Source organism: Rhincodon typus, chromosome 12 (assembly GCF_021869965.1).
Source record: "Rhincodon typus isolate 14 chromosome 12, sRhiTyp1.1, whole genome shotgun sequence".
Lineage (NCBI taxonomy): Eukaryota > Metazoa > Chordata > Chondrichthyes > Orectolobiformes > Rhincodontidae > Rhincodon > Rhincodon typus.
In genome coordinates, this window is record NC_063343.1 from 67,685,102 (window position 1) to 67,703,094 (window position 17,993).

Here is a 17,993-nt window from a genome sequence, read left to right on the forward strand (position 1 = left end):
ATTTAAAGTCTTGCTTGCACCAGTGCTTGCGCAAGCATTAGAGCAAACGTAATTAAACATAAGCTAGAGGCAGGAGGATGTGTACAGATGGTTGTTTGTCTGGTAACACATACCTGATTGGTCTGTGAAACGGTGAACACTTATTAATGTCAAAGGCCTTCACCGTGCCATAAGAGTAAACAATGTGATTAGCTCCCAGGAATATGAAAACGTGCTGTGAATGTTCAGGTCAGAAGGGAAGGAATTGTTTTTGGCTTGCAGCAAAAACAAAACTGAACCCAGAAGATAGTCAAACCATTTCCCTTCATCAATCGTTATAAGCTGTAACATTTAATGATGAAATCAGAACCCTCCTATAAGTTTCTGCCAGCCAGCCTATGAATCCTAACAAGCAAATTGAAGTGATGAAGAATTAAGATAAGAAGACAGTGCCCTGACAAACCAAATGTGTCATCTCAGTGCAGCCTTGGGAATGGGGCAATTGAATGTCATTTCCAGTCTTTTCGATCACACATTATACCCAATGTTTCTTTCCTGTCCGTGTCTAGCAGGGTCACATTAATGAACATGACGGCACTGGCGATCTGAGGTATATTTATTTCTATGCAAAGAGTATTCAGGTAAGGTAGATGAGCATAGAGCCGGGACTGGTGCATGGAACTATGATTTTATATCTATTACAGAACTTGGTTGACACAAGGGCAGGACTGGTAACTCAAATTTTCGGGACCTAGACGATGCAAGCAGGAAATGCAAAGATGCAAAAGATGTGGGGAAGTTACACTACAAATTAAGGAGAATGTTACAATTGCACTGAATGAGGGCATGTTGGAGGGGTCATCCAGTGAGTCCATATGAATACAATTAAGGAATAAGAAAAGTGTAATCACTATGGTGGGGTTATATTATAGACCTTCCAAAAGCCAGCGTGGGGACAGAGGAACAGCTATGTAAGAAGATCGTGGCAAAATTTAAAAGCAAAAGGATTATTGTAGTGGGGGACCTTAACTTTCCCCATTGTGACGAGGACTCCCTAGTGCTTAGACATGGCAGAGTTTGTTAGGAACATCTAGGAGGGTTTCTTGAAACAAGATGTAGATAGTCCAACTGGGGAAGAGGTTACAATAGACCTTGTATCTGGAATAGCCTGACCAGTTGATCGAGATTTCAGTGCAAGTGCATTATGGGAACAGTGATCATACTTGCATAAATTTTAAGATAGTTATGGATAAGGATATGTCTGATCCTCGAGTGTAAGTGCTAAATTGGGGCGAAGGCTAATTATAACAGTATTGGGAAGGAACTGGAGAAGTTAGATTGGACTCAGCTGTTTTAGCGTAAATTCACAGCTGATATGTGGGAGTCTTTCAAAGGCCAGTTAATGAGAATTGATGACCAGCATGTTCCTATGGGGAGAAAAAGGCAAGGATGGCAAGATTATGGAACGCCAGGTGACAAGAGATATTGAAAATTCAGTCAAAAAGAAAACAGGACGCATATGCAAGGTTTAGAAAGCTGAAATCAGACAGCACCCTTTGAAAAATATAAAGGAAACAGGAACGAAATTCAACAAGGTATTGAGAGGGCTAAAAAGGACCTTGACACTCCTTGGCAAGTAGATTTAAGGAAAATCCCAAAGCATATTATAGGTAAATAAGGAACAATAGGGGAGCTAGGGACAGGGTAAGTCCACTCTAGAAGAAAGGAGGGAATTTATGCATGGAGCCACAGAAAATGGGTGAGGCCCCAAACAAGTACTTCACCTTGGTATTCACCAAGGAGAAGGACGTGGATGAAAGCAAGATTAAGCATAGATATGTTGAAATTCCACAGCCTGTCGGTATTAAGAAGAGGAAGTGTTGGGCATCTTGAAAAACTTTAAGATAAATAAGTCCCCAGAGCCTGGTGTGATCTCTTCCAAAATACTGAGGGAGGAAAAGCAGGAGATTTCTGGAGCTTTGACAGAGATCTTTGTATTCTCTTTCACCAAAGGCAGGGCGACAGAACACTGGAGAGTATTCATTGTTGTTCATTAGTTTAAGAAGGGCTACAGGGATTATCAAGAAAATCATAAGCCGGTGAGCCTTACATCAGTTGTAGAGTAATTATTAGATCAGTTTCCTAAGGACAGAATTCACTTGCATTTGGAAAAGAACAGAATTATTAGGAATAGTCAGCATGGCTTTGTGCAGGGTGGCCTTGTCTCACAAATTTGATTGAGTTTTTCGAGGACGTGACAAAGATATTTGATGAGGCTAGGGCAGTGGATTTGTATACATGGGCTTTACTAAAGCAGTTGACAAGTTCCCTCATGGTAGAATGGTCCAGAAGATTAAGTCGTGTGGGATCCATGGTGAGTTGGTATATTTACAAAGTTAACTTGGTCATGAAAGACAGAGGTTAGTTTTTGAGGGGTGTCTCTCTAATTGGAAGTCTGTGACCATTGGTGTTCCGCACCTATCAATGCTAGGACCTCTGTTGCTTGCAATTTGTGTAAAACATACGGATGAATATTTAGGTGGCCTGATTCGTATGTTTGCAGATGACATGAAAATTGATTAAGTTCTGGATACTGAGGACTGTAATGAGCAAATTAGACAAAGGAGAGCCAGTGGATTTGATCTCCTTTGATTTCCAGATGGTTTTTGAAAAAGTGCTGCACAAGAGGCCAATAAATAAGATAAGAGCCCGTGGCATTAGCGACAAGGTACTGCCATGGGTAGAGAATTAGACCACTGGTAGAAAGCAGAGAGTGGGAGTTAAAGGGGTTTTTTTCAGGGTGGAAGCTTGTGACTAGTGTAGTTCCAGTCAGTGTTGGGACCATGAGTATTCCTGTTATACATTAATGATCTGGATGAAGGAACTGAGGGCACCATTGCTAAGTTTGCAGAAGCCACACAGATAGGTCGAGGGACAGGTAGCGTTGGAGAAGTGGGGAGTCTGCTGAATGTCTTGGACCAGCGGTGAGAGTGTGCCAAGAATTGGCAGATGGAACATAATGTGGCAAGGTGTGAGTCCATGCACATTGGTAGGAAGAATAGAGGCATAGACTATTTTCTATACAGTGGAAGCTTTGGAAATTTGAAGCACCAAGGGACTTGGGAATCCCAGTTCAGGATTCTGTTAAAGTTGATATAGAGGTTCAGTTGTGGTTAGGAAGGCAAATGCAATGTTACCATTCATTTCAAGAATGGTGGAATACAAGAGCAGAAATGGACTGCTCAGGCTGTGCAAGGTTCAGGTCAGACAGTGTCTGGAATGTTGTGAGCAATTTTGGGTCAGATATCTAAGGAAGAATGTGCTTTCGTTGGAGGGGGTCCAGAGGAGGCTTAGAAGAATGATCCCAGGGACGAAAGGCTTGTCAGATGACAAACAGTTTAGGATTCTGAGGGTGTGATCGATTGAGTTTGAAAGGAGGGGTACGTCATCCTTACAGAAACTTAGAAGTACTGAGAGGCATCGATAGAATGGATTTGGAGAAGATGCTTCCATTCATCGGAGGTATGCAGACCATAGGGCACAACCTCAGAGGGAAAGGACGACCCTTTAGAACAGAAATGATGAGGAATTTTTTTCAACCAGATGGTGGTGAATAGGTGAAATTCATTGCTGTGGAAGTCCATGTAAACCAAGTCATTGAGTGCCTTTAAGATTGATGAAGGGACCAAGGGTTATTGAGAGAAGGCAGAAGAATAGGGTTGAAAACATATCAGCCATGACTGAATGGCAGGGCAAACTCGACGAGCTGAATGGTCCAATTTTGCTCCAATAGCTTATGGAATAAGGTTGTCAAGAGATACAGCAGGATATAGATCAGTTGGAGATTTGGGCATAGAAATGGCATTTGAAGTTTAATAAGGGCACGTGTGATGTGGGAGGTCAAATGTAAGGGTGTAAAAGTAATGTAAAAGTATTAAGTACATGACAGGACCCTTAGAAGTATTGATACAGAGAGGGATATTTGGGTGCAGGTTCATAGCTCCCGGGAAATGGCAAAACAAATGGAAAATATGGTAAAGATGGCATACGCCATGCTTGCCTTCATTGGTCAGGTCATTGACTATGAAAAGTGATAAATGATTGCAGGGAAAGCAATGGTCTAGTGATATTATCGCTAGAATTTTATTCCAGAAACTTAGGTAATGTTCTGGGGACCTTGGTTCAAATCCTGCCATCAGTTTTTTTTAAAATCAGTGCACGATTAAAATACCGACTGAAATGTCATTGCGCCATCATAGAATCATTGAATGAAAGAATTTTACAGTACAGAAGGAGGCCATTCGATCCATTGTGTCTGTACTGGCTACTGAAAGAGCTACCAAGCTAATCCACTCTCCAGCCCTACCTCTGTAGCCCTCTATCTTCATCCTTTTCAAATATATACCCATCTCTCTTTTGAAACCTTCGAGGGAATCTGCCTGCACCACTCTCCCAGGCAGTGCATTCCAAATCCTGACAACTCTCTGAGTAAAGAAGTTTCTCCTCATCTCATTCCAGCTCTCTTGCTGAAAATCTTGAAGTTGTGACCCCTAGTTACTGACATACTAACTCTTGAAAATAGAATATCTTTCTTTACCCTTTCGAATTTGTTCATAATTTTGAATATATCAATAAGATTGCCTCATATTTTGCTTTGCTCCAAGGAAAACAAGCCCAATTTATCTAACCTTTTCTTGTATCTAAAAATCTCCATTCCTGGTATCTTTCTAGTCAATCTCCTTTGAACTCTTTATAGGACTTTAACATCCTTTCTAAAAAAGATGCCAGAACGGAACAAAATATTCTAAATGTGGCCTGACCAATGACTTGTGGAATTGTAGCATCACTTCCTTGCTTTTATACACAATGCCTCTATTTATAAACCCAAGCATCCTCTGTGCCTTTCTAACAACAGTGTCAACTTACCTGTCCACCTTCAGAGAATCTTGTACGTGAACTCTGAGGTCCGTCTGCTCCTGTAGTCCCCTCAAAGTTGTACCATTGAGCCTGTATTGTCTGTCCATGTTTCTTCTACCAAAACGCACTGCCGCACATTTCTCCGCATTTAAATTCATCTGCCATGTGTCGACTCATTTTGCCAACTTGTCAATGTCCCTCTGAAGCTGTTCAGCATCACCCTCACAATTCACTATTCTCCCTAGCTTAATATCTTCTGCAAATTCAGAGATTTTCCCCTCAACACCCATCTCTAAATCGATTACATAAATCAGAAAAAGCAAGTGTCCCAACTTCGATCCCTGGGGAACACCACTTTGAACACACCTCCAATCTGAGAAATGCCCATCTATACCTACCCTCTGTTTCCCATCTTTTAGCCAACTTCTAATCCATGCTGACAAGGACCCATCAGTCCCAAATATTTCTAATTTGCTAACCAACCTGCCACGCAGCACTGTATCAAATGCTTGCTCAAAGTCCAATTGTACAACATGGACAACACTGTTCTCATCCACTGCCTGTATCACCTCGTCAAATAACTCAAATTACTTTGCCAGAAATTACCTGCTTTTAACAAACCCATGTCGACTGTCTAGTATAAATTTATTTTAGTCTAAATGTATATTTACATTTTCCCGTATTATGTCCTCCATCAGTTTTTTCACTACTGATGGCAGGCTGACAGGTCTGTAGTTTCCTGGGTTATCCCTTGTTCCTTTCTGAAACAACCGTCTCACATTTGCAATCCTCTAGTTCCCTGGGACTACTCCAGTGTTCAGAGAGGCATGGACATTTCTGTCAACGGCTTTGCGATTTGCTCCCTTAACTTGTGCCAGTTTGACACCTTCACTCACTTTCACTTGATGAATTCAGCAGTGGTTTCATGCTTGCGCAGCGCTATTTTCCTTTGAAGCATATAAAAAAAAAATCTTAACCGATTAAAGAATAGTCATTCCTTTCCCTTCGGCAATAATCAATGAGATGTTTCTCGACCAGACTGATAGATCCCGCTGCGCCCTCATCAAATAGCGGTAAACATAGTCGAGGAGAAAATGCCCAGATTTGCAGGTCAGAACGCTCAGTTGTGGGATCAATATAAGTTCCTTTACCCTGAACCCCCGTCGGCCTTGAGAACAGATGCTCGCGGAGATTCACAAAAACCCACAATGTACTAAGGGACGGTGAAGATCATCATGCTTATGCACGTTCGCCATCAGTGTGTAAGCTGTCGAAGATCACACACCCACACAATGATGATTCTTTGCCTCCCATATTTTCTAAATTTCAACGGGATTCAGTATCATTAGCATGCAACTGGACACAGGGCGGAATATGTGTTTCTGGGGCCAACTTGCTCGCTTTCTCGCTGATCCTCAAAATCAGGGCCCTAGATGGTCATGCTTACCTTCGTCTCGGATACTTCGGTACCAAGCACAGAGATATCTGGACTTAAGATAATCTTCTCTTGCACACTGGGACTTAGACACGCGTCACATGTGCTGACATGTCTGCAAAGCTTAAACTTTCGATCGGCTAGAATTCGTTGGCCGGTTCCTAATGTGAAATTCTTCCACAGCATCGTTTTCCTTATCACTGTATCGAAATGATGAATGAATAGAAAACAAATTACCTGCTGCGGTGACTGTTCCAATCGAATTTCACGCGACATAGTCTACTTTATTATCCAAAGCGCTATCTGGCGATTCTATTGTGCAGACCTGTCATGCCCGAATGTCCTTTACATTACTGCCTTCACAAACCAACGTTTCTCTGTGGCGAACATACCTTTAGTACAAATTTATCGTGCTTATCTTATATACTATTACTCCATATTAGGACACAAACCACTATCTTTTAACATTCCAAGTTTGAGACAATTATACCTTTGAGCTTCTTCATTCCATGTCCTCCATTTCCTTGTAGATGTGTACACTTTTTGTCGCCCATGCCCTCTCATGCCTCCATTCCAAGGACCTGTATTTGCACGTACAGAATGGTGACACCTGTGATAGTTGACCGAGGATTGTATCCAGTTAGCAAGTTCTTTTTTTCTCAATTATTGTTCAACAGTTGTCTTACAGTCCTACAGAGCAGTTTTTATACTTAAAATAGCCAAGAAAATATCTGACCAGTGTATTTTATATTTCGTCCTTATCTGCTTGGAACCGTATCCATCCAAGTCATTTCTCATTGGACATCAACCACTTCACTACTCAATATGAGAAGGATGTGTATCTTGAATTTGATGGAATATAGATACGTAATGTACTGGCATGAGAAAATAACAATTTAGATACTTCAGTTCATGAATATAATATCGAACCTCTGATCATGAGTGGAAGGAGGAGGAAATGGCTTAGTTTTTGTTGAGTGAAGCAAGGAAGGAAGTAGAAGAGATGCTGGCAACAATATTAAATTTATTTCTGGTCAAAGGACAGATGCCAGAGGATTGAAGTGCAGCCAAAGTGGTACTGTTATTTAAGGAAGGAAGAAGGATAAACAAGCAAAATACAGGCCAGACTGTAAAATCTCAGCAATCAAGGAGGCAGTGGTCAGTGTAAGCCCCAAAATCTGGAATAAATTAGGAATCCATCAAGGCGAACTGAAAACAAAAATGAAGACAAAAAGAAAATATAAATGATGAGGGCAAACGAGCAGGGAATATAAAAACTGACAGTAAAAGCTTCTGAAAATGTATGAAAAGGAAGAGAGAGTTTGAGTTGAACATAGATCCGTTAGAAAATGAATCTGGGGATACGGTTGTGAGGAACAAGGAAATGGTAGAGAAGTCTAAAAAATACTTTGCACCAGTCTTTACAGTGGAAGATGCTTTGAACATACAGTAATACTAAAAAAAGGAGGAATTAACTTATACACTTAATGATAATGTGCTGGGAGTGTTGCTGAACAGAGGCCTTGGAGTGCAGGTTCATAGTTCCTTGGAAGTGGAGACCCACCTAGACAGGATAGTGAAGAAGGCGTTTGGTATGCTTGTCTTTATTGGTCTGTGCATTGTGTGCAGGAGTAGGGAGTTCATGCTGCAGCTGTACAGGGCATGAGTTAGATCACTTTTGGAATACTGCTTTCAGTTCCAGTCTCCCTGCTACAGAAAGGATGTTGTGAAACTTGAAAGGGTTCAGAAATTATTTACAAAGCTATTGCCAAGGTTGGAGGGTTTGAGTTATAGGGAGAGGCTGAAGAGACTAGAACTATTTTCCCTGGTGTGTCGGAGGCTGAGGGGTGACCCTGTAGAAGTTTATAAAATCATGAGGGGGCATGGATAGGAAAGGTCGTTTCCCTGGCATGAGGGAGTCTAAAGCTAGAGGACATAGGTTAAAGGTGAGAGGGAAAGGTTTAACAGGGACCTAAGGAGCAACTTTTTCATGCAGTGGGAGGTGTGTGTATGGAAAGAGCTGCCAGTGGAAGTGGTGGAAGCTGGTACAATTACAATATTTAAACTGCATGTGAATGGGTGTATGAATAGAAAGGGTTTAGAGGGATTTGGGCCAAATGCTGGCAAATACGATTAGATTGATTTATGATATCTGGTTGACATGGTCAAGTTGGACAGAAAGGTCAGTTTCCATGCTGTACAACTTTATGATTCTATGATTCTATGTACTGTCACCGTCACTAAAGAAATAGTATTAGACAAGCCACTGAGATTTAGGAGAGATAAATCCCCTGGTCCTAATGGCAAGCATCCTAGGATCCTAAAAAAAAAATGTAGCTACAGAGATAATGGATGCCTTGGTTCTAAGTTCCCAAACATCCTTGGATTCTGGAAAGGTTTGGAGGACTGCCAATCTGATACACCTGTTCAAAAAAAGGAGGGAGGTAAAAAGCAGGTGACTGTAGGCGAATTGGTCTACCATCTGTTGTTGGAAAATTATTGGAGTCAGTTATTAAGGCAGTAATATTAGAATATTTGCAAAATTATAATTTAAACAAACAGAGTCAGCATGGCATCATGAAAGGGAAATCATGTCAGACTAATTTATTAAAGTTTTTAGAGTAAGTCCCAACCATAGTGGATAGAAAAAAAAAGAAACAGTAGATGGGTTGCAATTGGACTTCCATAAGGCACTCCAGAAAAGGTTAAGTCATAACATACGAACCCATGCTGCTGGATTGTATTAGTATGGATATACTAATATTAGGTATTATATTAGTATGGATAGAGAATTAGCTGATCGGCAGGAAACAGAGAGTGAGATTAAATGATTTTATTTTCGGTTCCATGGTGAGGAGATCAAACTGCTTACAATACATATTTTAAAATACATATTTTACATATTTATGGAAACAAATGTATTGTAGGCAACATTTCAGAGTGTACAAAATAGGTGGAAAGACGGATTTCAAGATGGATACAACCAGGTTGCGGAGAGATATTGATGAGTTAAAAGTAAATTAGGAAAGACTTGGCAAATGGACAACAATGTGGGAAAATGTGAAGTGGTTCTTTGTGGAAGGGAGAACAAAAGAAGTGAGCATTGTTTAAATGGAGAGGTGTAAAAAGCTACAGAGATCTGCAACACAAGGAGATTTGAGGGCACTTGTGCACGAAATGCAAAATGCTAGCACACATGATCAGCAGGTAATCAGGAAGGCTAATGAAGTGTTAACATTTGTTTTGACGTGATTGGAGTACAGGTGTAAGGAAGTATTACTGAAACTGTTCAAGCTGCTTGTGAGACCACATCTGGAGTACTGTGAACAGTTTCTCTTCCCCATTGAAGAAAATATATCATTTCACGGGAGGCCATTCAAAGAATGTTCATGATGATAATCACTGGTGTGGCAGGAGTTCTTTATGGGTTGCTAAACATTGTTGGGACTCTATTCTTCGTAATTTTTGAGGAAGGAGAGGTGATCTCACTGAAACATGCAACATCCTTGAGGGATTTGACAGGGTGAATGCTGAGAGAGCGTTTCCCTTCATGGGACAGTCTCGGGCTGAAGAGCCTAGACTCAGAATAATTCATGCCAATTTAAGACTGAGATGAGAAGGAATTTCTTCTGTCAGAAGATTTTAAGACTTTGGATCTCTTTGTCACAGAGAGCTGAGGGGGTAGAGTCCTTATGTGTTGAGAATTCTAGTTATGTTTGCGCATTTGCATCTTACGGATATTGCCCATCGGGATGTTAACATTACAATCATAGGGGAGTCGATGGTCTAGTGCTGGACTATTAATCCAGAAACTCAGCTAATGTTATTCAAGGAAGGAAATCTGCCATCCTCACCTGATCTAGTGTGGATGGAACATTTCCTTCAACAACACTTGGAAGAACTGCTGAGGATAGCAAGAGCACAGAATGTACTCTGGGTTGGGGATTTCAATGTCCAACAAAAAGAATGGCTCAGCAGCAGTACTACCTATTGACCTGGTCTTTTTCTAACAGACATAGCTGCTAGATTGGATCTGCAGCAGGTGGTGAGGGAACCAACAAGACGGAAAAACATGTTTGACTTCATTCTTACTAATCTGCCAGCTGCAGATGCATCTGTCTACAACAATATCTTATAGTCCTTGTGAACATGAAGTTCCGCTTTCACTTTGAGAATGACCTCCATCGTACGTGTGGCATTATCTCTGTGCTGAATGGGACAGACTTTGAACAGATATAGCAACTCAAGTGTGGGCATCCATCAGGCGTTGTGGAACATCAACAGCAGCAGAATTGTGCTCCATCTCATACTGTAACCTCATGGCCCGGTACATCCCATCAAACCAGGGGATCAATCCTGATTTAATAGACAGTGCAGGAGTGCATGCCAGGAGCAGCACCAGGTACACCTGAAAATGAGGTGACAAACTGGTGAAGCTATCAAAGGCCACTTGCATGCCAAACAGCATAAGCAGAAATTGACAGTCAGAGCTAAACAATCCTACAATCAAAGGATCAGATCTAAGCTCTGCAGTCCTGCCACATCCCATCAAGAATGGTGGTGGATATTAATAACTTACTGGAGGGGAAGGAGGCTCCACAAATAACCCCATTCTCAATGATGGAAGAGTCCAGCCCATCAGTGCAAAAGGTAAGGCTGAAGCATCCACAGCAATTTTTAGCCAGACGTACAAAGTGGATGCTCCATCTCAATCTTATCCAGTGGTCCCCAGCATGACAAATACCAGCCTTCAGTCAATTCAATTCAATCCACATGATATTAAGAAATGGTTGAAGACACTGGACACTGCAAAGGTGATGGACCTTAACAAGATTCCAAAAATAGTAATGAAAGTTTATGCTTCAGTAGTTGCCACTCCCCGAGCCAAGCTGTTCCAGTTCACTTACAACTCTGACATCTATCTGACAATGTAGAAAATTCCCTACGTGTGTCCTATATGTGTAACAAGCAGGTCAAATCCAACCTGGCTAATTGCCACCCCATCAGTCTATTCTTGATCATCAGTAAAAGGGTGGAAGGTGGCAAGGCAGTGCTATCAAGCAGCTCAGCAATAACCTGCACAGTGACACCCAATCTGGGTTCTATTAGGACCAATCAGCACCTCATTACAGCCTTTCTTCAAACATGGACAAATCAGCTGAATTAAAGAGATGAGACGAGAGTGATAGCTCTTGACGTCAAAACTGCATTCAACCCAGTGTGGCATCAAGGAGCCCTAGCAATATTGGAATCAATGGTATTGGGGGAAAAGTCTCTTCTCGCTGGTGTCAAATGTGGCACATAGGAAGATGGTCGTGGTTTTTGGAGGTCAGTCATCTCAGCTCCAGGACATCTCTGCAGGTGTTCCTCAGGATACTGCCCTGGGCCCAACCGTCTTCAGCTGCTTCATCAGTGCCCTCCCTCCAGCATAATGTCAGAAGTGGGATATTCACCGATGATTGCACAATGTTCAGCACCATTCACGATTCTTCAGATACTGAAGCAATCTATTTTCAAATGCAACAAAATTTTGACAATACCCAGGCTGAAAAGTGGCAAATAACATTTATGCCACACAAATGCCAAGTTGCGACCATCACCAATAAAAGACAATCTAATCACCACCACTTGACATTCAATGGTGTTACCATCACTGAATCCCCCACTGTCAATATCCAAGGGGTAACCATTGACGAGAAATTCGACTGGATTCACCACACAAACGCAGAGGCTATAAGAGGCTGTTAACCACAACGCCTGTCCCACTCTAAAGCTTGTTGTCCAAAATCAACAAAACGCAAATTAGGAGTATGATGGATTTTTCCCCACTTGCTGGGATGGATGCAACTCAAAAAAAAACTCAAGAAACTTGAAACTATCCAGGACAAAGCAGCACACTTGATTGGTACTACATCCACAAGCATCCACTCTCGCCACTACCAACGCACTGTAGCCCAACAGGTTTATCTGAAATCACAAGCTTTCTGAGTGCACGCACACATACACACAAACCTATGAGGTGAATCATTTCATCCAAGATGTTGATTCATTTGCTGATACATTCTGTTTTGGTCAAGACACACATGATTTATACTCACAATCAGTCGGTGTGTCATGTTATAAGCCCCTGCTTTCGGAATAAAACCAGCCTGATTCCAGGTTAAAACTCTGAGACAGATTCTGAACAAGGCCTCTAACCTACAATTCAGTGTCTGACGTGAGATGTCACCTTTTGTATTTTCCTACTGTGCTGCCTGTTTGAAGTTTGGAAAGTCAGGCACGCTCTGGTGAAACCTTTAATTATCTCGGGGCTGTGACTTGAAACACATTCTGGAATTTGCATCTTAATCAATTGAAAACTACATCTCCTTTCTAAGAGAGTTCTCCATATCCTGCTTCTGCAATTTCTAGAAAGCAGGAATGTATGAATGTTTAAATATTTAACAGGAGGCAGCCAGTCAACCATTTTAGGTTTGTCACTCCACTCACACCAGTTGTATGACCCTTTGATCTGTCTGCCCTTCATCTCTCTGCCCAAAAACTCTCCATATTTGCGTCTCCTCTCACTGCACATGATGAAAAGGCTGTGCTTCAAAAGTATGTGGCTTCAAATAAACCTGTTGGTTTATGGCTTCTGTTGAGCTTTTCCAGCAACTTTGTTTTTGTTCCTGAAGGTCTGTAACCTGATGTCGTGTGATTTTTGACTTTGTTTCACCCCAGTCCAACACCGGCACCTCCACATCATAATCCCTGTAGCGGCAGTGTGCACTACCTACAAGACGCACTCCAGAATTTCACCAAAGGTACTCAGACAATTTCTACCAAACCCACGACCACTTCCATTTGGAAGGACAAGGCAGCAGATACATGGGAACACAACCACATTCATGTTTGCTTCCAAGCTACTCACCATGTGACTTGGAAATATATCCCCGTTCCGTGACTGTCGCTGATCAAAATCCTGGAATTCCCTCCCTAATGGCATTGTGGGTCAACCCCCAGCCGGTGGACTGCAGTTTTCAAGAAGACAAATCACCACCACCTTCTCATGGGCAACTATGTACGGGCAAAAAATGCTGGCCCACCAGCCTTGTCAACATCGCACAAAAATGAATAATAAAAGCAAAATCTCTGTAACAGGGCATTATGGCTGGTTTACAATGTAGAGTAACACTAAAGCCATGGGTTTCAATTCTCATACCACCTGAGTTTACCTTGAAGAGTTTCCTTCTCAACTTCTCCCCTTGCCTGAGCTAACCCTTAGGTTAAACAACCACGAGTTATCTCTCTTTGACGAGAGAGCAACGCTATGGTCTGGTAGGACGTGGCGACTTTAACATTGTTAACAGCGCACTAAAAATGCTTTCACAATACGTAAATTATTGTGACTATATAAGGATAAACGAACTGTCATGGTTTCAATGAATATCTTACACTATTTTGACCGACATAAAATTTGGTCATTGCAAAAAACCATAAATAATGTATTTAGGTATATTTAAAAAAAAATCAACGTGTCTGCAGTTACAATCAGTACTATGTTATATTCAAACTTTAGCCCAAACCATTAATAGCCTAAATAGCTAAATGGTATGAAAATACAATCACATTTAAGGTTGTACAATGTGATTTGGTTCAAAACTGCTTTAAGAGGAGTTGGTGTTATAATTGGTCGATACTCGTTGTGTCGCTGTGTACCAATACGGTGGTAGTAATGTGGCTGGAGATCCAGCCCCACGCTCACAACACGAAACACCACGCAACATCGGAGAATAAGCGGCACACTCTTTGTTTTCTGTTTCTCGTTGACATCTGAGACAGCATCTTATTCTCTACAGGAGCTTCATGCAAATGATGCTTGTTTCTCGCCAAACAACTGGAAATTGGAAAGAAGCGAAGAAGGCACCTTTTGATATAGTGTTGTAAATATAAGCTAAGGTATGATAACTGCAGTACAATTTATTGGAGTATTTGGCCGCGGTAGCTGTCCTGGTCTTTGAGGACGAATGGCTCGTTTAACATTCTGGTCATTTTATGTGCAGTCTCTTTATTTGATATTCGGCCAATCTGTATACTCAGTTTACGGGACCATTCGCTATTCGATTCCCGAAGAATTGCAGAAAGGTACTATTGTTGGGAATATTGCAAAAGACCTCGGTCTAGATGTACGGCAGCTCTCCGTTCGGAAGTTTCGGATTGTAACGGAAAAGCACAAGCAGTATCTGGATGTAAATTTTGAAAACGGACTTTTGTTCGTCGAAGAGAAAATAGACCGGGAACAGCTCTGTGAACCGATATTCGCATGTGTGTTGACTTTGGAAGCTGTGACTGAGAAACCATTTAATTTATATCATATTGACGTTGAGATTATCGACATAAACGACAATCCACCCGCGTTCCAGAAAGGCGAGATCCGTTTTGAAATACCAGAGGTTGCTTCGCCCGGAGCCCGCTTTCCACTTCAAAAAGCGCACGACCCTGATTCTTCAAGCAACAGCGTCCACACTTACCGACTAAGCCAAAATGATTTCTTTGCTTTAGAACTACAAAACAATAGCGATCAAATAATTACTCCAGAGCTCATCCTCCAAAAAGCCTTAGATAGAGAGCAGCAAGCGACTCATCGGTTAACATTAACCGCAATCGATGGAGGATCCCCAAGCAAATCAGGAAGTACGCAGGTTATGATAAGCGTTTCTGATATCAATGACAATGCACCGGTTTTCGATGAGAATGTGTATCAAGTTGTTATTCCTGAAAACGCAAAGAAGGGCTCTTTAATTGCAAAGGTTAATGCTATAGATTTAGACGAGGGAATAAATGGTGAAATAGTATATTCTTTCAGCGATGACACTGGTGATAAAATACGTAAACTGTTCAGCATTAATCCTGAGAAAGGAGAGATCAGAGTAAATGAAATGATTGATTTCGAGGAGATGGAGAATTACGAGATGACAGTGCAAGCAAAGGACAGAGGCGCTGCAGGAATACCATCGTATTGCAAGGTCCTAGTAAAAGTTACTGATGTTAATGATAATGCTCCCAAAATTATGATAAATTCTGTGCATGCCCCGATTCCAGAGGACGCCCCTAGAGGGACATTAGTAGCCATTTTGAAAGTAACGGACAGAGACTCCAAACAAAGACAGGAGGTTTATTGCCATGTTTCCAAGGATGTTCCCTTTAAACTTGACAGCTCTTTGAGTAACTATTACACAGTGGTTACTGATGGTGTCATAGATCGTGAAAAGGTGCCTGAGTATAACACTACAATTACATGCACGGACACAGGCAACCCCCCGCTTTCGACTAAAAAGACCATCCCCGTGCAAATATTGGATGTAAATGATAATGTACCACGCTTTACGCAGCCTTCTTTTACAATGTATGTGACGGAAAATAATGCTATGGGCGCGTCAATCGGATTTCTATCGGCAGTTGATCCAGACAGTAATGAAAATGGCCGACTCTCGTATTCCATCCTGGATAGTTCAGTTCATGGTGTGCCTGTGTCCGCATTCGTCTTTGTTGATTCAAACAGCGGAGTGATGTTTGCGCAACAAAAATTCGATTACGAGCAACTTCACGATCTTCGGCTTTCTGCGCAAGTAATGGATAACGGGTCCCCACCGCTCTCCAGCAACGTAACTGTAAACGTGATCATAGTCGATCAGAATGATAACGCCCCCGTGATCCTATCACCACTGGCAAATCAAGGCTCAGCAGCAGAGGAGACCATGCCCAGATCTGCTGATCCGGGTTATCTTGTGATTAAAGTGACAGCTACAGACGCTGATTCAGGACAGAACGCCCATCTATTTTATCAGCTTGGCCAGCCTACTGATGAAAGTTTGTTTACCGTGGCTTCCGAATCAGGAGAAGTATGGACTATCCGCCGCTTTGACACAAAAGATTCACTGAAACAGAAAATCGTGATCCTGGTCAGAGATAACGGAAAACCTTCACTTTCTTCAACAATCAGTATCAACTTGTCATTGCTGGAAACTGATCATGCAAGTGCATCTGATGTCGTTGCGCTGAGGAACTCTGAATTTTGGGCACATGGTGCCAGAGTGTACTTGATAATTTCTTTTGGGATAATCTCCTTTGTCTTTCTTGTGGCTATTGTAATCCTCGCCATTAAAGTTCACAAAGGCGCACATGAAGATCATGGCGACTGTTGTTCCTCGCAGATACTGTTCTGTGCTGTGCGAAGAGAATCACTGCGAGGCGTTCAAAAGGCCAGTGCGGATATTCCAATTCCAATTAATTACCAGGATGTGCACGAAAGAGCACCCTTCCCTCAAACAGTTCGATATGGCGGGTGTCCGACTTCAAATTCAGTCGCGAAGGACTTCACGCTGTTAAAGTTACATGCTCCGCTGGAATCAACGATCACTGTGAAAGATGGCTCTTTGCTAATAGATCACACTGCAAAGGAGCCCTTTTCTACTGTGAAGGAAACCATTCAAACTCACCAGGTGAGATGTGCAAACCTTTGCAGGGTCCATAATTCCTTGGCCAAGGTGTATTCGTGTGTAGGATGGGGGAATGGAGGAGGGGCATTTATGGAGTACAGGGAGCAGGCTTGGGGCAGATTAGGACGTGGAATTAAGACTACACTCAAATCAGTCATAATCTTATTGAACGGTGGAACAGCTATGAAAGTTCTAATGACCTGGGCTTGCTCTTAGGTTCTTTATTACTCTGCTTCATGCAAGACTCAATTCACCAATCTTGAATAGGTTAAACAGTCATTAATGTTAATTAAACATTGTTTATCTGGATATCAGGGAAAACAAAATGATATCAGTCTTATATAGCATGCACAAAATTGTGATACAAGTTCTGTCAAGGGATACCGTTTACTTGCGGGTAGTAGTTTTTTTTTTATTTTACACCATTGTCCAGCAAGGATTTAGTTCTATTATTCTAATTCACATAATTGCATAAACAAACACAGAGAAAGACGGAGAAAGTCAACTGGTTTGGCAGCGTTTGTGCGGGGAGAGGCAGATTTAAAGTTTGGAGTCTGTTATGATTCTTCAGAACAGCCGTGGAGAGGAGTCATACTGGTCTCGAAACGTTAACTTTGTTCCACTGATGCTGTCAGACCTGCTGAACTTTTCCAGCATTCTCTGTGTTTGTTTCACATTTATAGCATGCACAGTATTTTGTCTTTACATGATCATATAGTTATGTCGAAGTGCTAACTGAATGATGCTTAAAGCATTGGATTGTGTTGTGTTGGCGATGGTTCGGGGTGGGGAGGTGGAAGGGATGGATGTGGTAAAGTTAAGTGGTGGAGAGACAGAGAATAAAATGAGAGCTCCTCTTTAAAACAGAATTGCTAACGTACAGCAGGGATGGAGGGAATCTCTAGAATAGTATGAGGAGTGGGACTATACTCAAGGGGAAATCAGGAGGGCAAAAAGGGGGCATGAAATAGCTTTGACAGATAAGGTTAAGGAGAACCCAAAGGGATTCTACAATTACATCAAGAACAAAAGAGTAACTAGGGAGAGAATAGAACCCTTTAAAATCAGCAAGCCTGCCTAAGTATGAACTCGCAGGAAATAGGTGAGATACTAAATGAGTATCTCACATCAGTGTTTCCTGTGGAGAAGGATGTGGAAACCAGAGAGCTTGGGGAAACAAATAG

The 17,993-nt window shown here is 41.8% G+C and overlaps 1 protein-coding gene across 1 annotated transcript in view; it reads left to right on the forward strand.

Annotated features, from left to right (window-relative positions):
- Positions 1-17,993, forward strand: part of LOC109913631 — a 136,211-nt gene that overhangs the window by 40,382 nt on the left and 77,836 nt on the right. Inside the window, exon 4 of the mRNA XM_048603504.1 lies at positions 14,333-16,812. Coding sequence (XP_048459461.1) covers positions 14,333-16,812 — 2,480 coding nt within the window. The remainder of the gene's footprint in view (positions 1-14,332; positions 16,813-17,993) is intronic.